We start from the raw sequence: 27,843 nt of genomic DNA, 5'->3' as shown, positions 1-27,843 counted from the left end.
AACCCTACCTGTTTATTGTCTTTTAAGGGAGCTATTAAAAAACACTGGGGCACCTGGGCATACCAAAGCCCCCCCACCCCCCCACCCCCATGGAGAATGTGAGCCAGAATAGACTACATGGCCTTTTTAATTTTGAGCCCAACAAACTCAAGAAAAGCACAGAGGACAGTATCAAGAACTGAGAAGGGCCATGAGGCAGAATTTTATGTAGAACCAGGGAATTGCTAGTTGGTTGACAGCCTATCCCAAAATAAAGACTAGCCACAAACGTATTATAAATAAGCTTATGTGAGGGGAAAACAGAGATGACCCAGGTGAATCAAAATATCAAATCAGACCAGCAATGGCTTGTAAAGGGCAGAAGCCAATGGAGATTATACCAAAGTAAGGTTACCATTATATTGATCAACCAAAAAGTTTCCTAACACGGGTATCTACAACTGCCCTGACACTACAGCCTGAGGCAATCAAAGTGGGTTATGGAATGGGATATGGGGTTTATTTTACTACTGTATTTTGGACAGATACATGCATAATGACCTACTTGACACTATGGAATCGAATAAAGCCTGCTCTCTTAGCAAATCTTGCCAGCAGGGTTGTCCTGAAGTACTGAGCCCACATTAAAGTGAGTATCAATCACCACAGGAGAGTCTGCATTCCAGCACCAATAAACACAAGCATCAGCTGAGTTCTACTATTATTTATTTTTTTAAATATTTTTGAAAAAATATAATTTTTTTACAATATTTTCAACTTAAACACTATTCACACTGAACACGTATGGCAGCTTAACCTACTCAAGTATGAAGTTTAAGAAGCCAAAACTGTTCTAGCTTTGTTAAAAGAAAAGTTGTGCTGTAGACTATTGTAGTGATGGTTAACAAAGCAAGGAAAAGCACCACTCAAATCATGTTACCATTACTTTGTTCAGTTGGATTGTGGTGGGTCAAATGTTACACTTCACAAAGGCATAGCTATGATGCAGTGACTGCTTAGAAGATGCAATTCTCAAATTACATACTTCCTCAGTTGTAACACTAGAAGAATTCACTATGTCTTCCGTGATTATATACCATTGAAGCCAGGACTAGTTCTCATCTCATTACTACCTTATAACCTCAGTAACCAGACATACTTGTCTATACTGAATTATTTCAAATTAACTAACAAGGCCTTCTTCAGAAAAAGGAGATTGTTTTTGATAGTTACAAATGCAAATTTAAGTCTAAACTGAGAAATATGCCTAACTAAAACTTAATTTAAATGTACTCATTTAAAAAAAGTTTAGACATTATTAACAAGTGTTTGCTAACCCTAAGGGACTAGTTTATCCTCAAAAAAAGACAATTCACTAAGATTTAGAGGTCACTTTAATTTGGGCTTTGTCACAACTTGACTGGTGCTTCTTTCCTCGCTGTCTTCACATCAAGCCATGGGGCCAATTCTATTTTCAGTAAATGTTTGACAGCTTATTACTTAATAACAGTCTCAGCACTTTTATTAAGCATGCAAGACTAACAAAACTTTGGCAATGCATAAGTGTAACACAGTGACAAGAGAGAGCTTTTACAATTAAGTCTTCTAATACTGCCTTCACAGTGTGGAAATTGTGCTACATCCACCAAAAGAGGGCCCCGTCTACTCAAATATTTTAGTACTTCACCCCAGGAACAAACTCCTTTGCATTTGGATTCAGATTGCTCTTGACCTGGAAAATAAGTACATAAAAAAAGCAAGTTCATTAACAGATGGTTTCAGATACTCAGAAGCATTCAACCCAGATCCACATGCAAAAATATCTTCCAAAGAATGTAAGATAAAAGAACTCAGCTTGTAAGGTTAAACTTAACCCCCAAAAATCTATCTATGGCAAGGAAAGAAGGAACCAGATATAAATTATATATTTATATGAAAACTTATCACCTTCTATAGGTAAAACAGGAATTGAAATTAAACTTGCTCAAGTGTAACCAGAAACCCACTAACTTTACACGTTAAAAAGGAGTCATAGAATAATGAATTCTGTTCATTTAAGTATGATATTTGATTTTAACTGTTTCATACTATGCAAAAATACTTAACGTTGAAATGACAAAGTAGATTGGGGAATTGTTTATGCATTAGAGTTTTGTTCAAGATCCTCATTCAAAATATGGAGTTGTCTTCATAAGATTGCTGTATTCTAATTCCCACAGGAAGCAAGGTTTATAACAGGAAAAGAAAACTACATGTGGAATCAGAAGACCTAAGATGGAATTCCAGTTCTGCTCCTAACTAATTTCCTATGAAAGCCTGGATAAGTCACTCTCTCTGGGACTTTATTTTTGTCTAAGTTAGGGGAAGAATGGGCCAAAGTCTCTAAGAACCACTCTTCTATACCTCTAAATCTTTACTTTGCTAGGCAGATATGTCAGCATACTGAGAATAGCTGGAGATTTGACTCCACCATAGTTGATAAAAGATGAAAAGAAATCAAGATGTATTCCAGGCCCTGAAATGTAGGAATGCTAATAGGCTTTTAGATAAAATCTGTACCCCTATATCACTTACTTCAAGACTAAAGCATATTAAATAACATGTTGGGGCGATAATTTAACTTTAGTTTCCTAATATATATACAACCGTTTCCATGGACAGGACATAGTCTCACTTTTCTCAAGGGAATTGTATCTAAACTTTAAAAGTGTGAGGTTTAAATAAAAAAGCAGCGTTCTTGAATGTGTAATCTTTTGTCAGCTACAAAATAATGAGAAGGAAACAATCTCAAATAGACTGAGTTGAATAAATCACTTTCTAGACAATTATACTGGGTCCACATTAAAGTTATACATTATGACCAGCATAGGATTTTACTTATCAGAGCAAGCAGGATTATTGTGGAATGACTAATGCAGCCATAAGTAAGTTTATCTCAACAGACTATTCAGATCACACATCTGCTCAACTGGATTGTAATTTACTGCAACAAGTCTATACTACAATGTAAATTTCAGTGTTCTCCACATAGCCTGTTAGAAGAATGGTTCCCAAATGCCTGATGGGCAAGCTGGCAGTACGCTCTATGAAGGTTTTTAAAAAATTTACATGCCTAGACAACTGATTCTGCAAGTCTGGGATGTAGCTGATCCCAGCTACATTTTTGTTGATAATTTTTGTTTTTATCACCAGGGTAGGAAATCACTGCACAGTGAAAGAGAACTGCAAAAAATACTTCGGAATCTAGGAGTAAATTCTAGAGAACTATCCTGTATAAACAATTAGAGATTGTCAATATGGACAGAAAGGTCAACATTATGACTTCAAATCATTTATCTTAATTTTAGTAAACAACTCATTAGGTTCTACTTTAGTGCTGATGTTTATCATAATTCCTAAAAAACCCTTTACTGCAAATATACCACCCCAACAATGAGACAAGGAGAGTAGCTAAAAATGCAAATAGGTTTGTGTTCTTTTTCTGTCAAGAGCTTGTGGAAGTCCATTAAATCTCAGTTCAAAAGGAAATTATTAGGCAAACTCAATGAAAATCTTGGGTCAGAAAAAAACAACACTCCAAATTATCACCTTTCAGATAAAAATCTGCAAATTTTGCCAAATGTTTAGGGCAAAATGAAAGAGCAAAACTTCTTCATCATGCTACTTTTGTATAGGCAAGTCATATGAACATACTGTGTACTTCCTTTGGATTAATGCTTTAAGACATCCTCATATTCTAGGGCAACACAGTTCTTAAAACTAAAAGCAGTGGCAAGAAGTCTGTTAGTCTGAAACTAGCCCCAGAGTGTTGTTGGAAGTCATTCCATGTCATAAGTGAGACTGGGGGGCCCCTGTGTCCATAGTAAGCAGTACAATTTCCGAAGGGGAAGAATGTATAATTCTTCTTAAACAGATGATTGCTGGCTTTCCCATTTTATGGGAAAGATGAGCTAGTTTTAATAAGATGAAAAATAACTTTACCACAAGATCTTCCAGAGAAGAGCCATCATTGATAACAAGGTCATTAAATTGGTCTTGGATTTGGTCCATAGTTTGTGGGAGATCTCGAGCTGGAATAAACCACTCATGTTCTTCTTCTTCTTCCAGCATTTCTTGGAAACAGCGTTCAATAAATTCTTCTTCCCATAACTCCTCTTCTATCTAGATTTATAATATGTAAACAATAACTTATAGCACATTTTGATAGGACATCACTAGGAATGGCTTAAAATATCTTGAATTAAAGTATTTAAAACCACAATATTGTAACTTTCTACTTTGCTTCTATGCCAAAAAAAAAAAAAAAGTGTCTGCCATAAGACTAGGGAAGATCTGTTTAGGGTTTTGCTATCTTTCTTAGCAGAATATTCTTTTTTCCAATGAGGGTGGTGAGAAAGTAATAAAGGAGTGTTTTCATTGAGGAATTTGTCAGAATTACCTGTGGTACTTTAAAACTATACAAACCCTAAACCCACCCAAAAATGACTAAAATTCTGTCAGGGCATGGGCATGGATAATTAAATCAAAAACAGGGATACCTGGGTGGCTCAGTGGTTGAGCGTCTGCCTTTGGCTCAGGTCATGATCCTGGGGTCCTGGGATCGAGTCTCACATTGGTATCCCTGCGGGGAGCCTGCTTCTCTGCCCCTCTCTCTCATGAATAAATACATAAAATCTTAAAAAAAAATTAAAAAATAAACCCAAAACAGCCCAAATCATTCTCATTTGAAATAAGACTACATTGTTTTACTCTTGATTATCCATCACTGGATATGGCAAAATCAAATTGGCTACTGATTATCAAAGCCATGATCAGAGAAGAACTGGACACAAGATGGAAACAGATGACAGAAATATGGCAATAAAAGACAACATTCATCAATGTATGAGCATTCTCTAAAGAGAACAGTGGTGTCAGGTTTTCAGGCTTATCAGATTGAGAACCTCAGGTGAAAACAGCACAATTCTATACCCTAGTACACCTATGTCTGTCTGCTCCTAAAGTTATATTCTCTTAAGAGCAATCTGATTGGTGCAAGCAGTAGTTTCTAAACCTGACTGCACACTGGAACCATTTGGGAAGTTTTTTTTGTTTTTTTTTTTTTTTAATGGTTTTATTTTAAAGTAATCTCTACACTCAACATGGGCTTGAACTCACAAACCTGAGATCAAGAGTCACCTACTCCACCAACTGAGCCAGGCAGGGACCCCCGATCTAGGGGCTTTTAAAAAACAAGTTTCCCCAGCTCCACCCTAGTCTTCCTGAATGAGAATATCTGGGGAGGGACCCTGAAAAAAAGCTCTTTAAGGTTAGTTATTTCAGTGAGCATACAAACTTGGTTGTAATCAGTATACAAATAAAATAGGAGTGGTGGCACATAAATCCATATATTTCACATATAAGGGACCAGATAAACACATTTCAGGGATAAGTACAATTACACTGAGGGCTGTCAGGGGCTGTGAGAAAGATCATGTTTGTAAACAAAACTAACTTGTCTGTTGAATTCTTCTTCATTTTCCATCCACATGTACTCTGCAAATGGATTGTCATCTTCATGAGAATGACCATTAATAATCACATCTTCATTGATGATGCTTGGGCTGGTACTGCTGCGACTTGGATCTTTCATGGTTGGCGTTAGTTGTCGTTTTTAACCTTAAAAGAAGAATAGTATATTTTGTCAGTCATTCTTTCAGTTCTTAGCACCTAATACCACTAGGCATCATGATTAGGTACCAGTTACACATGATATATTAATGAACATGAGAAATCAAGCAATTGGAAAGTTTGTTTCTTTCTCAAATGATCTTCATGTTTAAGAAATAGCCAAGAACAGCCTAGATTCATTTAGTGATGTTTTCTGATAACAGTCAATGATGGTAATCAACTGCTTGAATGTAATTCCTAAATCATCTGATTTTTAAAATACTCCCTATGGGGATCTTTGGGTGGCTCAGCAGTTTGGCGCCTGCCTTTGGCCCAGGGCATGATCCTGGAGTCCCGGATCGAGTCCCACGTCGGGCTCCCGGCATGGAGCCTGCTTCTTCCTCCTCCTGTGTCTCTGCCTCTCTCTCTCTCTATCATAAATAAAAATAAAATAAAATAAAATACTCCCTATGCCTTGCTTTTATAAAACAAGCATGGTCTGGAAGACTTAAGTCATCAAGTGACTTTATGAAAAGCAAAATTCTACTTTTAAAAACTGGTACTGGTACTAAAAAGCCCAGAGACTACAAATGAAAACAGACTTCTTAATAACCTCTCAGATCTTTTGACCTCATAGCACAGTCTCTATTTGTTTTAAATCTGGGTCCATGTCAAGTTCCATGTCTGGATTTGTCCACTATACAATGAATTTCAGGCATCTAATCTATGTAATATGCATGCTTTTAAATGAGATAGTGTATCTCCAGACTGCCTTTTAAATTGTTTTATTTCATTCACAGTATATAATCAATATCTTTCCATCCAAGTTGATCAAACTACCCTGCTGACAGAAAAACTTCTAGACTAAGTCCAAATGAAATCTCCAATAAGAAAAATGACATTAACATCTCAGGTTCACAGTAAAGGGTACATTAAGAAAATGCAACTTTGGGAAGTAGGGACAGCATTCAAGGCATAAGGCAAAACTCATCATGACTGTCATGGTGAGGAGGGATCTCCTCTAAGAATGTGAAAACTAAGAAAAAAAAAAGTGAAAACTAGGGACGCCCGGGTGGCTCAGCAGTTGAGCATCTGCCTTCGGCTCAGGGCATGATCCCAGAGTTCCAGGATCGAGTCCCACATTGGACTTCCCACAGGAGTCTGCTTCTCCCTCTGCCTGTGTCTATGCCTCTCTCTCATGAATAAATAAATAAAATCTTTAAAAAAAATGTAAGGGAATCCCTGGGTGGCTCAGCGGTTTGGCACCTGCCTTTGGCCCAGGGCATGATCCCGGGATCGAGTCCCATATCGGGCTTCCTGCATGGAGCCTGCTTCTCCTTCTGCCTGTGTCTCTGCCATTCTCTCTGTGTCTCTCATGAATAAATAAAATCTTAAACAATGTGAAAGCTATACCTCATATGAAGCTTCCTAATTTTCCTCCTTAATGCTCTCTTCTCTATGAACCATTCCATATCATCAGCATCTCCATCTATCACGTCAAGGTTAGTGACAAGCCTATTGGACATATCCTAACATCATGGGCAGGTAGGGCACAACCCACTCTAATTCCTCCAGGCTCTTGGCCTTTACCACCTCCCAAAGGGTGGGCTTCTTTTTCATTCTGCACTGGAGTAAGCTCTTCTTCTTTACTTTCATGGGGGACATTTTCCATGTTTGGATTTTTCTCCTGCTTCCTCTTCCTGCAGGAATCAGAAGCAGTCTTCCTCTCTTAGCCTTGAAATCTGGGGCATCAATTGACCTAAAGACCTGTAACTTCCTCCTTACCTGGGCTATAGGCTCACTCATCTTCCAGGCATTAACAAACCCGTACCCACAAATGACTACCAAACTCCAACTAGCTCAAGCACTTAATCTCTTTTTATGTGCGTAAAAGCAGAGCAGTATCTAAATATAGTAGGTCTGGTTTCTTATATACTACTCAATAGGTGATGACATGGTCTAACTCAGCTGATATATTGCTGGCTCAAAGTCTGAAGCATAAGGTTTAGATTCTACAATATTCTACTAATTCATTAAGTATGAAATTGCTAAAATTATATTTACATATAATAGAGGAGTCACTTGTACATAAAAATCAAACAGCAGAGTGACTTGCTCCAAAGGGAGAAATCAGCATACCTAATATGAGAACAGAGTTTTGAAATCCTCAGGCTTGGGGCACCTGGGTGGCTCACTTGGTTAAGTGTCCGACTCTTGATTTTGGCTTAGGTAATGATTTCAGGGTCATGATATTGAGCCCCAAGTCGGTTTCTGTCCTGGGTGTGGAGCCTGCTTAAGCTTCTCTCTCTCCCCTTCTCCTCCACCCTCCAAACAAAAACAAACTTCAGGCCTTTTTACTCCAAAGTCACCATAATGAAGTAAAACACTAAAACTAAAACCTCCTACTACAAGTAGTTTTTTTCCTTGGGTTTAAGGTTCAGAAAGCACCAGCCCTACGTGTACTGCTGGTCCTTTAGATTTTTTTTTTTTTCAAGTAGGCTCCAAGCCCAACGTAGGGATGGAACTCACAACCCTGAGATCAAGAGTCAGAGCTTGAGTAAGAGCTGACTGACTAGTAAGAGCAGTAAGAGCTTACTGACTCAGCCAGCCAGGTACCCCTCCTGGGATTCATTTTATGGACTTATCCTTAAAAGTATGTAAAATATAACCTCATTCTGTTCATATAATGTGAATTTAGTTTAAGGTGGGAGTGGAGGGGGGTGGCTTCTAGCCTAACACACACTCGCATATTCTGAAATCCTGAACACTGCTGACAATACCATCATGGCAGTGACATTTTTAGGTAAGAGGTCCTCAGCTAAAAATTACTCAACTTCTGCTCTACTTATTATTGTATACATGTGAAAGAGAGGCAGAGACAGACTGAGATTTATGAGTGGGTAGGATGAAAACATGACTTGGGTTAGGAAAAAGAGGCACCATAAAAGCAGGACAGAAAACAGACAATGGATATCTTTGATTTATTTATCATTACTCTTGTATGAAATAAAATCCTTTATTTTGATAACAAGTTCTTACTAAAGAGCAATCAGTTCCTCTGAAGAAAATTACTCATTCTCCTATGTTAGGCATTACATTTTAGATTAGCCTCAAATATTATGAAAAGCAGGAGTCAATCCTGTTTTGCACTGAATGAACTCTGTTTACTTTGCATGAGCTGATCAGCAGGTTCAAAGACAGTGCAATTAATAACAGCTTTTATTTTCCCAACATGTATCCTATCCCAACTTATACCCCTTAAATACTTTCTTTCAGAAGACCACAATATTAACAAGAGACTTATAGCTTTAGTTAAAAAAAAAATTTTTACCACAGACTATGGGATATTCAATATTCAAATGGAATTGTGTAGTTAAGTAGCAACCATATGTTTGAGACATGTCCATTTAGAAGTACTTCTAACTTGTTTTGAAATAAGCCTCAGTGACTGAACGTACATCTACACAGAAGTGCAAACTATGTTTTTAAAGAAAAATAATTTTCCATACAATTTATGAGCACAAGCCTTGTGTAAACAAGAAAAATCTGCCTCAGCAAATTCTATAGTTTGAGAATCCCAGGGGATTCCCTTCCCCCTTTGTTTGATGCCAACCATTAACAGAATATAAACAGAGTTTAGAAAAAAAAAGGGCCTAATCTCTGTGTTTGACAAGGCTGTAAGTCAGCTTTCTGCGCTGACTTTATCAAACAAGTTGTGGCTTGGTATAGATCCTAGTGAAAGAGTCCATAAAGGACCATAGGTAAAATTACCTTACCGAGCAATATTTGGAAAACAAATCATAACTGAAATCAAGAAAAAAGAACTGAAACCTGGACACTGACCATATACCTTAGAGAGCCAAGGGAAGGAACAACTCCTTACCAGACCACATTTCTGGCTACAGCCAAGCAAAGTGAAAATCAGGGTGATAAGGATCACTTACTTTCAGAACTCTGATAGACCTACAATCATTGAACACAAGGTGTTCTAATGTAATGTATCAAAATTTTAATTTTCTTATTCTTGACCCTTTTTGGACCACACTCTTTATATTTCATCTTCTGTGTGTCCTCCTGTTTTTAAAAAATTGAGTATGGGGTCACCTGGCCGGCTCAGTCTGTAGAGCACATGACTCTTCTTTTTATTAAAAGATTTATTTTAGAGAAAGAGAGAGTGCACAAGTGAGAGAGCACATGCGCAGTGGGGAGGGGAAAGGGAAAGAGAGCCTTAAGCAAATTCTGTGCTGAGCCTGACCAATGGGGCTCCATCCCAGGACAACCAAGAAATGGACATTTAACCAACTGCGCCACCTATGTGCTCCTTGTAGCTTTAAAAACTGGACTTTTTAAACTTTAAATTAGGTAGAAAAAGCCATAAAAATGAGGTCTCATCAAATAGAGCATACTAATACGGAGAAATTATAAAAAACAACAAAGAATTTCTCAGTTGAAAAGTACAATAACCAAAATGGAAAATTTACTAGATGGATTACAACAAATTTGCTCAAGGAGGAAAAAGAAATCAGCAAACTTGAAGATTAAGTCAATTGAGGTTATTGAGCTTGAGGAAAGAAAGAAAACAATGAAGAAAAAAAAAGAACCTTAGAGACCAATGGGAAATCATCCAATGTAACAACATACACATAATGAAAATCTTGGAAGGAGAAGACAAAGGGCCAGAAGACATGGCTCCTTGGGGCACTTGGCTGGTTCAGTCAGTAGAGCATGTGACTCTTGATCTCAGGGTTGTGAATTCGAGCCGCATGCTGGGTGTAGAGACTGCTTAAAAATAAATCTTAGGGGTGCCTGGGTGGCTCATCAGACTTCAGATTCTCTTTCCCTCTGCCCCTCTTCCTCTGATAAGTAAAATCTTAAAAAATAGAAAAAAAAATCCTAAAAAAAAAAAAAGAAAACCCAAAAGCCAAAAAAACCCAACAGCTCCAAACTCCTCCAATTTGATGAAATCTGTGTTACTCTACACATCCAAGAAGTTCAACAAACTCCAACTAAGATAACTCAAAGTGATCCACATCAAGGCATATTATAATGAAATTATTGAAAGACAAAAGGAAGCGACACTTCGAAATCTCCAAAATAAGATTAACAGTTGATTTCACATCAGAAACCACAGAGGCCAGAAGACAAAGTGCTGAAAGACATTCAAAACAAAACTATTTTTCAAAAATTAAGCAGAAATTAAGACATCTCCAGATAAATTTAAAAAATGAGAGGGGCACCTCACTGGCTTAGTGGGTTAGCATTTGCCTTCGGCTCAGGTCACAATGTCAAGGTCCTGGGATCCAGCCCCATGTGGGGAGAAGGGGTCCCTGCTCAGCAAGGAGTCTGTTGACTCCCCCTTTGCCGTGCCTCCCCTCTTGACTCATGCTCTCAAATAAATATGTAAAATCTTTAATAAAAAGCGGGGGGTGGGGGTGGGGGTGGAGAACCTTGGGTGGCTCAGCAGTTTAGCATCTGCCTTTGGCCCAGGGAATGATCCTAGAGTCCGGGGACTGAGTCTCACATTGGGCTCCCAGCATGGAGCCTGCTTCTCCCTCTGCCTGTGTCTCTGCTTCTCTCTCTCATGAATAAATAAAGTCTTTAAAAAAAAAGGGTGGGGGGGAGAAAGCACACATTACCGGTACACCTGTCCTATAAGAAAAGTTAAGGTGAGTCCTTCAGGCTAAATAAAACAAGGAGGGATCCCTGGGTGGGGCAGCGGTTTGGCGCCTGCCTTTGGCCCGGGGCGCGATCCTGGAGACCCGGGATCGAGTCCCACGTCGGGCTCCCGGTGCATGGAGCCTGCTTCTCCCTCTGCCTGTGTCTCTGCCTCTCTCTCTCTCTCTCTCTCTCTGTGGCTATCATGAATAAATAAATTTAAAAAAAAATTAAAAAAATAAAACAAGGACACTGCAATATTAACTTGAATCCGTCTGAAGAAATAAAGAACAATGAAAAAGGTAACGACACAAATACAGAAATTAGTAATAATGTATTTTTGGCTTTTAACTCCTTTTTCTCTTAAAAGACAAATGCATAAAACAGTAATTATTATGCATGTTAATGGGCACACAATGTATAATTTTTGACAATAACATGAGGGGTGTACAGTGCTATAAAGGAGCTAAGTTTTTGTGTACTCTTGAAACTAAATTGGTATTAATTTAAGCTTGATGTCACAAACTAAGGTGATTACTAGGGAAATAACTTTTTAAAAAACATTTTTATTTATTCATGAGAGACAGAGAAAGACAGAGTGAGGCAGAGACACAGGCAGAGGGAGAAGCAGGCTTCCTGCAAGGAGCCCAATATGGGACTCGATTCCAGATCCAGGGATCAAGCCCTGAGCTGAAGGCAAACACTCAATTGCTGATTCACCCAGGCATCCCAAAAATAACCTTAAAAATATACAGTAAAGGGTATATAGCTGGGGCCTATCATCATCCTATCTGGAGGCAGCCAGAAAGCAGCAGCTTCAAGATCCCAAAGAGTCTGTGAGCTCCCAGCTTCTCTAACTAGGAAAAAGTTTTTCTTTAAAACAAAACAAAAAAAAATATAAGAAATGCTGGAAATAAAAGAGAAGTACCTGATTTGCTTGAGTGATGTCTGAGAACACAAAGCAGATTATGACTTGACAAATCACACAACTGGAGGGACACCTAGGTGGCTCAGCGGTTGAGCGTGTCTGCCTTCAGCTTGGGGCGTGATCCCGCAGTCCCAGGATAGAGTACCACGAGGGGCTCCTTGCATGGAGCCTGCTCTGCCTCTGTCTCTCTCTGTCTCTCTCGTGAATAAATAAGATCTTTAAAAAAATAAAAATAAAAACACAACTGGGAACTAAATCATACCGATCTGTTGCTATGCTTCAATCAGACCCTTTAAAACTGGCAGAAATGGGGCACCTGGCTGGCTCAGTCAGTGGAGGGTGAAACTCTCAATCTTAGGGTTATAAATTTGAGCCCCATGTTGGGTGCAGAGTTTACTTAAAAATAAAATCTTAGGTGTGCCTGGGTGGCTCAGTTGGTTAGGTGTCAGACTCTTGGTTTCAGCTCAGGTCAAGATTTCATGAGTAATGGGATGGAGCCCTGTGTGGGGCTCCAGGTTCAGCAGGGAGTGAGGCTTGAAGACTCCTCCCACAAGCACACCCTAGCTGTCTCTCCAATCAATCAATCTTAAGAAATAAATAAGATCTTAAAAACAAAACTGGCGGAAATGAACTAAGAAAGCCAGTAATTTCCCAATTTTTTAAAGTTCACTATTTACTTCAAAACCATGATCATGCTGTAAAATTCTCAAATTATCAGAAAATAACTAAAAAATTATAATTTTGAGAAATTATAATTTTCATCCTTAATCTCATGCAAAGATTTATTATTCTTGAACTCAGGACTTCGAGATTAAGAGTCATATGCTCTATCAACTGAGCCAGCCAGGTGCCCCTCATGAAAACAATTTTTAAAATAATATCCTGGGGTGCCTGAGTGGTTAAGTGGCTGACTGTTGGTTTTGGCTCAGGTTGTGACACATGCTCAGCTGGGATTCTGCTTGCGGATTCTCTTTCTTCCTCTCCCTCTGCCCCTCCCTCTACTTACCCTCTCTCACTCTCTAAAATAACTCTTGGGGATCCCTGGGTGGCTCAGCAGTTTAGTGCCTGCCTTTGGCCCAGGGCGTGATCCTGGAGTCCCGGGATTGAGTCCTGCATCGGGCTCCCAGCATGGAGCCTGCTTCTCCCTCTGCCTGTGTCTCTGTCTCTCTATGTCTATCATGAATAAATAAAATCTAAATAAATAAATAAATAATTAATTAATTAATTAAATAAATCTTACGAGATCAGGCGCGTTCAGGGTGGTATGGCCGTAGACAAATAAAATAAATCTTAAAAAAAAAAAAACAAAAGCAGTAATACTAACTAACTCAGAACTAGTTTAATATATCTAGTAGTTGTTTGTAATAAGATTTCCCTAAATGAAAACCACAAAATAGTAAAAACAGTAATGTATCACCTTATACTTGCTTTGTTTTCAAGAATCATTAAAAAATTTTCATTTTTAAAAAATATTTAATTATTTATTCATTCATTCATAGTGACACAGAGAGAGAGAGAGAGAGAGGCAGAGACACAGGCAGAGGGAGATGCAGGCTCCATGCAGGGAGCCCGACGCGGGACTCTATCCCTTGTCTCCAGGATCACACTCCGGGCTGCAGGCGGCATTAAACCGCTGCGCCACCGGGGCTGCCCCATTAAAAAATGTTTAGACAGCAGGTGTTCGTATACAGGAAACTTTGTTGGAAAAGAAACCATCAAAGTGAAAGAATGTATATATAAACCATACACTATTTAGAGAAGAAACAAATACAAGGTAGATGTACAAAACAGGTCTAATACTGGGCACCTGGATGGCTCATTGGGTTAACTGTCCAACACTTATTCTCAGCTCAGGTCTTATCTCAGAGTCCTGAGTTCAAACTCTGTGTTGGACTCTATATCCAGTGTGGAGCCTACTTCAAAACCAAACCAAACCAAACCCAACCCAACCCAACCCCCAGGTCTAACATATATACATTCTTTCCTCTCCATCTCCACTCCTATCCAGAGGTAATCAGTGTTAAGAGCTTAGTATGTATCCTTTCATATCTTTTTTGCTTATAGAAACAGACACAGAGGATTTTTATATTTTAATAGAATCATGCTGTAAATAAAGATCCATACTAGTCAACATGTACAGGTATACCTCACTTTTTTTTAAAGATTTTATTTATTTATTAATGAGAAACACAGAGAGAGAGAGAGGCAGAGACACAGGCAGAGAGAGAAGCAGGCTCCATGCAGGGAGCCTGATGTGGGACTCGATCCCAACCTGAGCCAAAGGCAGATGCTCAACCACTGAGCCACCCAGGTGTTTATATCTCACTTTTTAATGGATGAAGCAGCACTAATAATTACTAATAATTACTTAACTACTTCTCCCCTCCGATGCACATCTACATTCCCAGCTTTTTGTTGTTGTTGTTACAAACAATCCTACTCTGATCACTCTTGCACACATATCCTTTTCTATTTATGCTATCTGTATAATACACTTTAAGTGGGAATAGGAGTCAAAAGCCAAAAGCCATGAGCATTTGTAACTTTAAGACTGATTATTAGCCCAAATGTGGTAATGTACAATCTTGAAATACACTGAGTGCTCCCACTTCTCTATCCTTAACAGTTCTGGACATAACTAATATATTTTATTTATTTATTTATTTATTTATTTATTTATTTTTTACTTTTCACATTTATTACAACTCATTGTTCTTTTTCTCATTTTGTTTGTTTACATGCAACTAATATATTTTAGTTTTGCAATCAGACTCAAAGTAGAATCTCACTGTTTTTTCCTTTATACCCTCTGGGATATGCTTACTAGCTTAGGAAGTCTTTTCCTACTCTGAGGTTTTATTTTTATATTTTCTCTCATTAGTTTCACTTTTTTTTTTTTTTTTTACACTTAAATCTTTAATTCACATGAGACTAAGTATGATGTTAAGGATCTATGTTTTCCCATGAATACATCACACACCATTATTTAACCAAGGCTTATTCCCTGTATTTATAATTAAATTCCCACTTGTACTATGTTTCTAGAATATTTATTCTGTAATTGTAAAATGTATACTGCTTTATCTTCAACTACCTTGAGAATTTTAAACCATAGTACAATGAATGCTTTGTACCTTTCGTCTACATTCACCAACTGCCAACGGTCATTTTCTTTACAGAATTTTTTTTTTTTTTGCTTAAACCTAAGTTGCAGGGGCTTAGGTGGTTGGGCACCCGACTCAATTTCAGCTCCAGTTATGACCTTGGGGGTCAAAGAGTTTGGTCCCCATCAGGCTCTGAGCTTAGCACGGAGTCTGCTTGAAATTCTTTCTCGCCCTCTGTCCTCCCTCTCTCTACCCACGCTCTTGTTCTCTTTCTAAAATAAATAAATCTTTATTTTCTTTAAAATTTTTAAAATTATTTTTATTATTTTTAAAATTTTCTTTTTAAGGTTTTATTTCTTTGAAAGAGAATGAGAGCAAGAGCTAGAGCAGGGAGAGGGACAGAGGAAGAGAAGCAGACTCCCTGCTGAGCAGGGAGCCCAATGCGGAGCTCAATCCTAGGACTCTGAGACCATGACCTGAGAGGATGGCAGCCACTCAACTGAGCCACCCATGCACCCCAATAGATAAGTACCTAAAAAAAAAAAAAAAACCAAATGTAAGTTACAAACATTGTGATCATTCATTGCTAAATATTTCAGCACAGGATCTTATTGTTTTGATTACAGTAGCCTTTCAGTAAGTTTTTTTTTTTTTAGTTTTAATACTTAGTAGTACAACTCCCACCTCCTGGTTTCTTTCTTTGGGGCAGGGGCAGTGAAAATCTTGTACATATATTCTTCATACGAACTTTAAGGATTTGGGGGGGGGGGGGAGAGAGAGAGAGAGAGAGAACACGAGCAGAGGTAGGGGCAGAGAGAGAATCTCAAGCAGACTCTGCCCTAAGCCTGGAGCCCAACATGGGGCTTGATCCTACCATGAACATCATAGCCTGAGCCAAAATCTAGAGTTGGATGCTTAATTGACTAAGCTACCCAGGCACCTCTTCATATAAACTTTTTGTCCATAATAGTCTGACTGGAATTTTATTAAATTTTACAACTTAATCAGGATTGATACCAGTCTTTCCAATGAACACTAAAAAATGCTGGAGGAGGGGTGCATGGGTGGCTGAGTTGGTTTAGTGGCCAACTTTTGGTTTTGGCTTAGGTCAAGATCTCAGGGTAGAGAGTGAGCTCCATGTCAGTCAGGCTCTCTGCTCAGCAAGGAGTCTGCTTCTCCTTTCCCTCTGCCCCTTCCTATACTTGCATATTTTCTCTGAAATAAATTAATCTAAAAAAATAAAAATTAAAGTGTTAGATGACTTTAAAAAAATTTACTTGACAGTGTGATAGCAAGAGAGAGAGTATGAGCAGGAGAGAGTGGGAGAGGCAGCCTCCCTGCTAAGCTGGGACCATGACTTGCACCAAAGGTGGACGCTTAACTGACTGAGCTATCCAGGCGTCCCTGAATGACATATTTTCAAAGAAACCTTTAAAAGCCCTCAAGTGGGGCAGCCCGGTAGCTCAGCGGTTTAGCACCGCCTTCAGTCCAGGACGTGATCCTGGAGACCCAGGATCGAGTCCCAAGTCGGGCTCCATGCATGAAGCCTGCTCCTCCCTCTGCCTGTGTCTCTGCCTCTCTCTCTGTGTCTCTCATGAATAAATAAAATCTTTAAAAAATAAATAAATAAAAGCCCTCAAGTGTTGACATGAAAGTAAAATGGGAATTCAGAGAACATGGTGGAATTTTAAAGATTTATTTACTTAAGAGAGAGCATGTATATGTACTCTGATAAATGAAAAATCTTAAAAAAAAACCATACAAATGGCCAATAAATACACGAAAAGAGGCTCAATATTATCAACAATAGGGGAAGCGCAAATCAAAATTACAATGAGATCCCACTTTACACTAAAATGACTGTAATAAAAAAATAGATACTAACAAGTATCGGGGTGAATGTGCAGAAATCCCTCATTTACTGCAGATAGAACGCTAAAATGATACAGCTGCTTTGAAATAGTATGGCAGTTCCTCAAAAGATTAAACATGGAACCCAGCAATTATACTCCTAAATATATACCCAAGAAATATGAAAATACATGCCTACACAAAACTTGTACACAAATGTTCACAGCAGTTATTATTCATAATAGCCAAAAAGTTATTAAAACCCAGTGGTCCACCAACTATATAAATACTATCTATGTCCATACTACAGAATTTCACTCGATAATTAAAAAAACAGGGATGCCTAGGTGGCTTAATGGTTGAGTGTCTGCCTTTGGCTCAGGGTGTGATCCCATGGTCCCAGGGTCTAGTCCCACATAAGGCTCCCTACAGGGAGCCCGCTTCTCCTTCTGCCTGTGTCTCTGCCTCTCTGTGTCTCTCATAAATAAATCAACAAAATCTTTAAAAAAAAAGGGATCCCTGGGTGGCGCAGCGGTTTAGCGCCTGCCTTTGGCCCAGGGTGCGATCCTGGAGACCCGGGATCGAATCCCACGTCGGGCTCCCGGTGCATGGAGCCTGCTTCTCCCTCTGCCTGTGTGTCTCTGCCTCTCTCTCTCTCTCTCTCTCTGTGACTATCATAAATAAATAAAAATTTAAAAAAACTTTATTTAAAAAAAAGTTAAATACTTGATACATGCTATATCTTAAATAAACATTGAAAACATAACAGTAAGTGAAAAGAGTCCATCACAAAGTGCCACGTATTATATGAAAGCTAAGGGGTAACAAGCTTCTAAAATTGATTGTGGTGATGGATATACAATTCTATGAATATCCTAAAAATCACTCTGCCGTATACTTTATTTTTTAAAGATTTCATTTATTTATTCATGAGACAGAGAGAGAGGCAGAGGGAGAAGCAGGCTCCCTGATGCAGGACTTGATCCTGGGACTCTGGGATTGCACCAGGAGCTGAAGGCAGCCGCTTATCTACTGAGCCATCCAGGTGTCCCTCCCTTAGCTTCTGATAAACTGATCTCTTCCTTCCTCATATCTAGTGTTTCCCAACTTTATTAGAATGCTTTTCAGACTAACACCATTAATGGATACAAGTAAGAGTTCGTGAAACAATGCACACTTGGATTAAGATTGACAGCACATATGGTCCTGGGCGAATTAATTAAAGTATGTACTCAAGATATAATACCAGAAGCACAAACCCCGGGACCACGCCCTGAGCTCAAGCAACCGCTCAACCACTTGAGCCACCCAGGCATCCCTGCCCTGTACTTTAAATGAGTGACTTCCAGCTCATGAGAGCTGTTAAAAAAATACTCATTACCTACAGGGATTAGTAGGTGGCAAGAGATGTTTTGTTACATCTTTTGAGTTTAAAATGGATTATCTATTAAAAATTCAACTTCAATAAGCCCCTACTTTAATTCCATTGATTTTTTCTACTTATTAAAAAAAAATTTTTTTTAAAGATTTCTATTTATTCATAGAGAGAGAGAGAGAATGAGAGGCAGAGACACAGGCAGAGGGAGAAGCAGGCTCCATGCAGAGAGCCCAACGCGGGACTCGATCCAGGGTCTCCAGGATCAGGCCCCGGGCTGCAGGCAGCACCAAACCGCTGCGCCACCAGGGCTGCCCTTAACTTGTTTTTTCACTCTATTTTCCTTGCCTCTCTACTTAATTTCAGCCAATTTACTGTTTTTCAAGCTGACAAATGTTTTTCAACCTTTCATTTAATAAAAAATTTTAACCTATAAATCTCCTATACAAAACGTAGTTCTCATCAATCTTAGCTAATTACAAATTATTTAATTTATAATGAACCACAGATTATATGGAAGAATATTTTTAAAATTTCCAAGTGGTGTGAGAATGGTGAAAATTAACAAGACAGGAAACAACAAATGCTGGAGAGGATGTGGAGAAGGGGAACCCTCTTGCACTGTTGGTGGGAATGTGAACTGGTACAGCCACTGTGGAAAACTGTGTGGAGGTTCCTCAAAGAGTTAAAAATAGACCTGCCCCACGACCCAGCAATTGCACTGCTGGGGATTGACCCAAAGATACAGATGCAGTGAAACACCGGGACACCTGCACCTCGATGTTTATAGCAGCAATGTCCCAATAGCCAAACTGTGGAAGGAGCCTCGGCGTCCATCGAAAGATGACTGGATAAAGAAGATGTGGTCTATGTATACAATGGAATATTCCTCAGCCATTTGAAACGACAAATACCCACCATTTGCTTTGACGTGGATGGAACTGGAGGGTATTATGCTGAGTGAAATAAGTCCATTGGAAAATGACAAACATTATATGGTCTCATTCATTTGGGGAATATAAAAAATAGTGAAAGGGAATAAAGGGAAAGGAGAGAAAATGAGTGAAAATATCAGTGAGGGTGACAAAACATGAGAGACACCTAACTCTGGGAAACGAACAAGGGGTAGTGGAAAGGGAAGTGGGCAGGGGTTTGGGGTGACTGGGTGATAGGCACTGAGGGGGGCACGTGGGATGAGCACTGGGTGTTATGCTATATGTTGGCAAATTGAACTCCAATAAAAAAAATAAATTTCCAAGTGGTTAAGGTTCTTTTGGTTACACTTTGGTCCCTGACTTCTAGTTTTATTTCATTATGTTATAAAATGTTGCTAAAAGAATCTTCATTTTTTGGGACTTATTACAATTTTGTTTGCAGACAGCTATGGTTTTTGCAAAATGTCCTTTGGGCCTGAAGAGAAAAATATGTGATTTCTACTTTAAGGTACACACACACAATATTTACTTTATCTGTTAAATTCTGAAAGTGGTGTTGAGAGATTATTTGACCCAGCTCATAGAAATTTATCATTTTTTGAAAACTGATGTTTGGTTTAATGTCTTCCATCATAAGTTCATGTTTATTTTTCCTAGTTTCTTTTTCTGTTAAAGGATTTTATTTTTATTTATTTATTTATTTATTTGACAGAGTTAGCCAGAGCAAGTGAGCTTGAGCATGGGAGAGAAGGTAGAAGCAGGCTCCCTGCTGAGCAAGGAGCCAAAGTGAGGCTCTCAGGGCTGGATCCCAGGACCCCAGAAACATGACCTGTGCGGAAGGCAGATGCTTAGCCACCTAAGCACCCCTTTCTTAGAGTTTCTTACATTCTATTCCTGTACTTCCCCCCCACCCAAATTTTACATTTAAGTGATGTCTACACCCAACATGGGGCTCAAACTCACAATCCCGAGACCAAGTCACATGCTTTACCAACTGAGCCAGCCAGGCATTCCTATTTTTTACTTTTTAAAAAAGATTTTACTTCAGAAGAGAGAGTATGTGCACATGCGAGCAGGAGGGGCAGAGGGAGAGGGAGAAGCAGACTCCCCACTGAACAGGAAGTGCGACTCGGAGCTTGATCCCAGGACCCTGTGACCATGACCTGAGCTGAAGGCACATGCTTAACTGACTGAGCTACCCAGGTGCCCCTATTTTCCTATTTTTTAATAGAGGTTTTAAGATACTGCATTTATTTTCTGTGACTTACAAACTACTGAGGAGTATCAGTTTTCTCCCCCAAGTCTGATATAATTGATATCAGCACCATAACGTTTAAGGTGTACAGGATAATGATGTGACATATCTATTGTGAAATTAGGATAGATTTACGTAGATCTCTATGAATTAAAACCAGGCTCTATATACCCCCAACTAATTCAAGACATTTTCTTTTAAAGATTTTATTTATTTGAGGGATGCCTGGGTGGCTCAGCAGTGGAGTGTCTGCCTTTGGCTAAGGTTGTGATGCCTGGGTCCTGGGATGGAGTCCCGAAATCGAGACCCACATCGGGCTTCCTGCATGGAGCCTGCGTCTCCTGCTCTGTCTCTCATGAATTAAAAAAAAAAGAAAAAAAAATATTTCAGAGAGTAAGTGAGAGTCAGCGAGCACAAGCCAGGGAGAGAGGCAGAGGGAGAAGCAGACTCTCCGCTGAGCCTAATGAGGGGCTCAATCCCAGGACCCCGTGATTATGACCTGAGTTGAAGGCAGACACCTAAGCGACTGAGTCATCCGGTGCCCCAATTTAAGACACTGAGAGTGCTTTCCCTTGTTCAGGCTATCCAACCCAATTCCTGCTCCCAGACAAGAACCTTTACTATGATTCTACTTAACCCCATTTCCTTCCTCCCTATCTCCGTGTTTAATTTAAGCTGTGTTAATTTCATACTATTTCGTTTTCCCTTAGGTATAGATCTTTTAGAAGAATTTCTGGGGGATTCCTGGGTGGCGCAGCGGTTTAGCGCCTGCCTTTGGCCCAGGGCGCGATCCTGGAGACCCGGGATCGAATCCCACGTCGGGCTCCCGGTGCATGGAGCCTGCTTCTCCCTCTGCCTCTCTCTCTCTCTCTCTCTATCATAAATAAATAAAAATTAAAAAAAAAAAAAAAGAATTTCTGAACCGAACACTTAAAATTCACATTATTGTCTGTTTACAGTTTGTTAGAATCATTGCTCATCATTGTTTCTTTTATTCATTATCTTCCCCTAACCTGACATGTTAGTTTTGGCTTAATATTTCCTCAAAAGGTTACCTGAAGTTATTTATTTCTAAGCCACTGCATGTCTGAAAATGGCTTTTGCTTTCATGTTTGAATAGTAATTTTACATGAGACAGATTTACACTTGTCCTTTCTATCATCTGCAAATATTCCAGCTTTCAGTGTTGTATTCTTTCTTTTATAAAAATCCTGTTCTGGTGAGAGTCTAACATGAGAGCTTAACACATGAAGAAATCTCACCAGATTTTGGTTAGGTGAGAGCAGTTTTTTCCTATTAATGCCATTAATGCTTTCAATCTACAAACTCACATATTCAGCTGTTTCTTCCCTCCCAAAATGCCTCTTTCACCTAATGGTTTCTAGAAAAAATTTAAATATGGAAATCTTTTAAGTCTTACAAACTTTTTCCCCTTGTTTCACCTCTCAAGAATTTTCATTAAAATTCAACTAGAAGTGTACCTGGGTGGCTCAGTTCATTAAATGCCCAACTCTTGATTTTGGCTCAGATCATCATCACAGGGTACTGGGATGGAGCCCTTTGTCAGGTTCAACACTCAGTGGGGAGTCTGCTTGTCCCTCTCCCTCTGCCCCTCCTCCTGCTCATGCTCTCAGATAAATAAAATTTAAAAAAAATCCAAATAGAGTCCTCTCTTCTTTCCTTAATCTGACTCCACAGGCACCTTTTCTTATTCCACCAGGCTCTCTTCTGAAGTACTGTGATTTCTTAACCTTAACTGCAGACACATTATTATAATTAGTTGTCTCTCTAGCAGTTAGTGAGAAAGGATAAAGAAATTTCTACTTCAGCTTGTTTTCCACTCAAATTTGTAAGCAGTACTGAATTTTTCGTTTTAATGTTTGGCAGTATACATTAATGATTAAAAGCAGGGGCTCTAGAATCCAAGGGCAAGTTATTTAACCCCTTCATGTCTCAGATTCCCCATCTATTAAGTGGATAATAATTACCGAATCTAGGCACAGAGCCTGGCCCATGACACTATTATCTATTTTGGTGCTTATTAAACATTTAGATCAAAGGTTGCTGTAGCAAGGTATAAGGTAAAAAATATAAAATTTCAAAAACCCGCAGGAGTCAAACATCAAAAAACGAGGACTTTAGCCCTAATCTCAACTAGGTGTAACAAAGGTGATCCGGTGAGAGTAAGGATGGCTCAGCACTGTGTATCACATCACTGACAAAAGCTCAAAGCACATCAGAAACGCCATCCTTATTCATAAAAACTGATACAAAAAATAAGCAGACGGGGGTACACCTAGATGGCTCAGTCAGTTAAGCATCTGACTCTTAATTTCGGCTCAGGTCATGATCTCAGGGTCATTAAGAATGAGCCCTGTGTGGCGCTCTGCACTTGGGTGTAGAGCCTGCTTAATTAAGATTCTTTTCCTTTCTCTCCACCACTCTCCTCTCCCCCTACTGCCCCACTCACTCTACAAAACAAATCAATAAATGTAAAAATACAGAAGGTTAAAAAATAAGCTGAAACAATTCAAACCTCTAAGTCTACACTATGCAATGCGGTGGCCAATAACTACATACGGCTATTTAAATCTAAATTAGAGGGGATCCCTGAGTGGCTCGGTGGTTTAGCATCTGCCTTCAGCCCAGGGCGTGATCCTGGAGTCCCAGGATCGAGTCCCACATCAGGCTCCCTGCATGGAGCCTGCTTCTCCCTCTGCCTCTCTCCCCCTCTCCCTCTCTGTCTCTCACGAATAAATAAAATCTTTTTTTAAATATCTAAATTAGAATAAAAATACGTACCTAATAAAATAATCTCTCAAACTTTTATTTCCTCAATTTCAAAATGGGCAAGATAAAATTTGCTCTGCCTGTATCATAAGGTTATGATAATGAGTAACTTTGTAAATTACAAAAATATGTAAAAGCACCAAAGGAAGGGGCCTGAGGCCTTATTTTCTACCTTCTTTCACTGCTCACAACATCCATGAAATTGCTACGCTAACAACATTTTACAAATGTTTATATTTTCTATCGAAATTGGAGCATCATTCACTAGAGTCATAAAGGGATAAACCTGAATAAGGTGTACAGTGTTTACTGAAGGAAGAGCCTCCTATAAACTTACTCTGTTCTGAAGAGGGTAGAGATCATCTACCTCAATTCAAGCTCATCAGTAGCAACATATATATAATAAAACCCTCCCAGCTCCCAAGCCTTTAACCGTCCCAGGGAGCTTCCACTGCCTAACACCCCAACCCTTAAAGAGATAAATAGGCTGTCATTTTTGGAAAGTCACCTATCTTTATTTGTTGTAGACACTTATTTGTGAGAAAAGATTAGTCTTGTACAAATTCACAATTAACAAGTAGCATAAACAAGCTAATTTGTCCCAAATAGCCTTTCACAAACCGGAGTCAGAAGCACAAACCAGCAAACACATTAAAAATCCTTAGATCCTTTTCTTATTTCCTAACATAACCGTGTAGCGGTTGGAATATCAAAGGCTATTCTGAAGAAAATGCAAACACCGCCTGCTCAACAGCAATTTGTGAAAAATCATGCCATGAAACTACAGTATTTGGCAGCACACGAAAACGGGAAGTTATCTTCTCTTGAAATAAATGTCAAAACCTGTCAGCTGTTAGACTTTCCCCCACGGAAGATCAGAAGCCAAATCCCTTCCTGAGTCTGAGGTTTCGGTGAAGTGATGGGGCTGCAAAATCTGGGCAAACAAGGCAACAAAAGGAAGCAGAAAAGGCCCCTTTTTGACTCACCAGAAAACCAAACTGCTGGCTGTTTCAATAATGTCTTGAAAAGACAAATTTCACCACAGGCCACGTAATTTTAGTGGCAGTGGGGAGTAGGCACATAGTGGAAGAGAAATGAAGAGGACGGGAATCCAAAAATAGGAATCGGATGGGCCTTAAAGTTCGTCTGGCTCACAACCCTCCCGGAGTAAAGGTCCAGCCCTCCTATCCTGAGCATGGGAAACGAAAATAAAATGAACTAAAAACAAAAGAAAGAATAAAGAATGAGTGACGGTGAAGAGACGGGAGAAAGCGGATCAGAACGGCACTGGCCCGAGGGCGACCGCAGAAGGCTCGCCCTAGAGCGCTCGCCAGCCCGCCAGTCCCTCCGCCCCTTTCTCTTCCCCTACCCCAGCCACGGGAGCAGTGCGCAAGCGCAGCAAGTAGGGGCTCCGCGTGGCGACGCGCAGGCGTAAACAGGGGAGAAACAATGAGCTTTGTTGCCGTAGCGGCGGGGGGGCGGGGGGCGGGGGAAGAGGGTGCTAGCGAGGAGGTGGAGGAGCGGAGGGGGGAAGGCACGAGAAAGTGCTATCCCGGCAGCCCTCGCGCGCCATCGAAGACCCGGATAGAGTGCTGCGAGATCCAAATCATAAATAATAATGACAATGAGAAAAAAAGCGACGGCCATTTCTCAGAGAAGAGCCTCAGCCAGTCCCAGCTCATCGCTCGGACGCGACTAAAGGTGCAAGGAATAAGGAAAGCCATACGAGACTTGGCGGCCAGCAACCCGGGGGACCCTCCAGGTCCCTCAACCGTTGCCGAGGTGTTGTCCCTCGACCGCCGGGGTCGCCGCACCCTTCTGGCCGCTCTGCCCGAGGGAACCCCTCACCCAGTGCACGGCAGCGGGGACGGCAGCCAACGAATCCGGTCGGCCTCCGCGGATCTCCACAGGCAGCGCCGCTCCCCCGCTCGACGCGCGCTTCGCCCGCCGCCTCCCTTCTCCAGTCCAAACAAACACCCCAGCCCGGAAGTGACTTCACTTCCGCCGCCGCCGGCCCCGCCCCCTCGTTCCGTCCCCGCTGCCCTTTGAGACCACCGGAGGGCGCGCGAGAGAACGCGCGACCCCCGCGTTCTCTTCTTACCCCGGGCTGCACGCGTGGTGCGAGTGCAGGGGCCTTTTCGGCGTTCCTGGTGGGCTCCCGGAAGTCCTGCTGGATTCTCTTTGGGAGAGCGGAGTTGGGCCGAGCCTGTGCCCCGACACCCGCCCATCCTTCAGGAATGTTGGCATGCAGTGAGTGGGGGCGCTGGGGACTGAAAAATAGACCTTACCGCAGCAGTTACCTAAAATACATGAACACCGAACAGGAGCGTCTGGATAACGACAGCGCATTCACACGCTCATACCCACACCAAAATGATACGCCGTGTCACACTAACGGGGACATGCACTAGTGACATTCAGAGATCCTGAACCAGACATGCAATAAACAGAAATAAATAAGACAGATTCACAGGAGGATACTGAGCTGTAAAACTACCTTCATTTAGACACGTTCAGGTGCACACACGCTTTCTGAAGCTAGATTTTTTTTTTAATTTTTTATTTATTTATGATAGCCACAGAGAGAGAGAGAGAGGCGCAGAGACACAGGCAGAGGGAGAAGCAGGCTCCATGCACCGGGAGCCCGACGTGGGATTCGATCCCGGGTCTCCAGGATCGCGCCCTGGGCCAAAGGCAGGCGCCAAACCGCTGCGCCACCCAGGGATCCCGATTTTTTTTTTTTTTTTTAAGATTTTACTTATTTATTCATGAGAGACACACAGAAAGAGGCAGAGACACAGGCAGAAGGAGAAGCAGGCTCCCTGTGGGGAGCGCGATGTGGGACTCGATCCCAGGACTCTGGGATCCGACCTGAGCCTAAGGCAGACGCTCAACAGCTGAGCCACCCTGTGTCCCTCTGAAGCTAGATCTTTGTCACAGTCTCAAATTAGGAATAGTTGTTTCCCAGGCAGCTTATGGAAGCTTCTTTGTGGGTATGGGAAGAAATATCCAGTCCAGAGACAGTATAGAAGGGTGGAACCTCAGGGTCCAAGAGCTTCCTAGTCCATCATCCTGGATGCACTGCCCCCCCCCCCCATACATTAATCTTTGCAGTCATCACTGGCAAGCCTAAATATTTTATTTATACTAATCAAAGTACAGTGTATAGCATGTGTAAAAAAATTGGATGTTTGAATATGTAGACTCTGGATTTGAAAGGGGACATACAAAATAATTTCTTTGGGGAAGGAAAATGAGGGACTGAGGTTTACCTTTTTGCTCCGGTAAAACTTGAATATTAAAAAAAAAAAAAAAAAGCACATAAGGGGCTTCTGGCTGGGTCAATCATTACAGCTTGCAACTCTTCATTCTGAGATCCCAAGTTCAAGACCCACATTGGGTGTATAGCTTACTTAAAAAAAAAAAAATGCTTTTTAGTATCTACTAAAACTAAGAAAAGAGGGGTGGCCTGACTGGGTCAGTTGGTTAAGTCTGCCTTGGGCTCAGGTCATGATCTCAGGCATGGAGTACCTGCTCACTCCACCCCATCCCCCACTCATGCTATCTCTTTCTTGTGCTTTCAAAGAAATGTAAAAATCTGAAAAAAATAAGACTACTAAGGAAAATTCCCTTCATGTGAAGGAATCCATAAGATTCATAAGATTCATCTTTAGGTCCATTTCATTCATTTAAAGTCTGCCTTAAAAAAAAAAAAAAAAGTCTGCTTTAGGGGTTTTCCAAAGGCCCAAAGAAGTTGTTCTGCCATAGTTCCTAGGTGAACCTCTTTGGCCACATTTTCATATCTGTAGCCCAAACTGGGAGGAGGGGTTTGACTTTGTTGCTTGCTGAGCAAAGAGCTCTGGGAGGAAGGAGATAGTGCTGTTTTACAGGTCTGTGGAGTATGATTCATACAAGGAACCTGAAAAATAAACTATCAGCCTTGAGACTGGAAGAGGCATGAACCAGATGGAGGAAAATAAAATCAAAATAGGTGGAGTTTAGAGACGCCTGGGTGGCTCAGCAGTTGAGCATCTGCCTTTGGCTCAGGGCCTGATCCTGGGGTCCTGAGATCAGGTCCCACATTGGGCTCCCCGCAGGGAGTCTGCTTCTCCCTCTGCCTGTGTCTCTGCCTCTCCGTCTCTCATGAAGAAATGAAAAATCTTTTTAAAAAGTGGGGTTTACATTATCTGTACTTGACTCCCTCACTTAGAAGCCAATCTTGAAAAGATTAGAATTTGTGATTTAGTAAACTACTTGATTACATTGATAATACTGAAAAATATCATTGATAAATCCTGGTTTATTTTTTAAAAAGATTTGTG

General features: G+C 40.5%; 1 protein-coding gene across 3 annotated transcripts; it reads right to left on the bottom strand.

The window, feature by feature from the left end:
• Window positions 1–688: 688 nt before the first annotated feature.
• Window positions 689–25,524, bottom strand: PAIP2 (poly(A) binding protein interacting protein 2). Of its 3 annotated transcripts, none has more exons than XM_038530254.1 (4): window positions 25,370–25,524; window positions 5,474–5,637; window positions 3,961–4,140; window positions 689–1,711 (listed from the first exon to the last, which is right to left on the bottom strand). In XM_038530254.1, the coding sequence occupies exons 2-4, from the start codon at window positions 5,609–5,611 to the stop codon at window positions 1,655–1,657; spliced, it is 375 nt and encodes a 124-aa protein (XP_038386182.1). In that variant the 5' UTR covers window positions 5,612–5,637; window positions 25,370–25,524; the 3' UTR covers window positions 689–1,654. The 3 variants fall into 3 exon arrangements, with proteins under 3 accessions (XP_038386182.1, XP_038386183.1, XP_038386184.1); XM_038530255.1 differs by lacking the exon at window positions 25,370–25,524 and adding an exon at window positions 24,508–24,721; XM_038530256.1 differs by lacking the exon at window positions 25,370–25,524 and adding an exon at window positions 12,212–12,349.
• Between the last annotated feature and the right edge of the window lie 2,319 nt (window positions 25,525–27,843).

Source organism: Canis lupus, chromosome 2 (assembly GCF_011100685.1).
Source record: "Canis lupus familiaris isolate Mischka breed German Shepherd chromosome 2, alternate assembly UU_Cfam_GSD_1.0, whole genome shotgun sequence".
NCBI lineage: Eukaryota > Metazoa > Chordata > Mammalia > Carnivora > Canidae > Canis > Canis lupus.
Note: the sequence above shows the minus strand (reverse complement) of the source record. Positions and strands in the feature narration are given on the sequence as shown.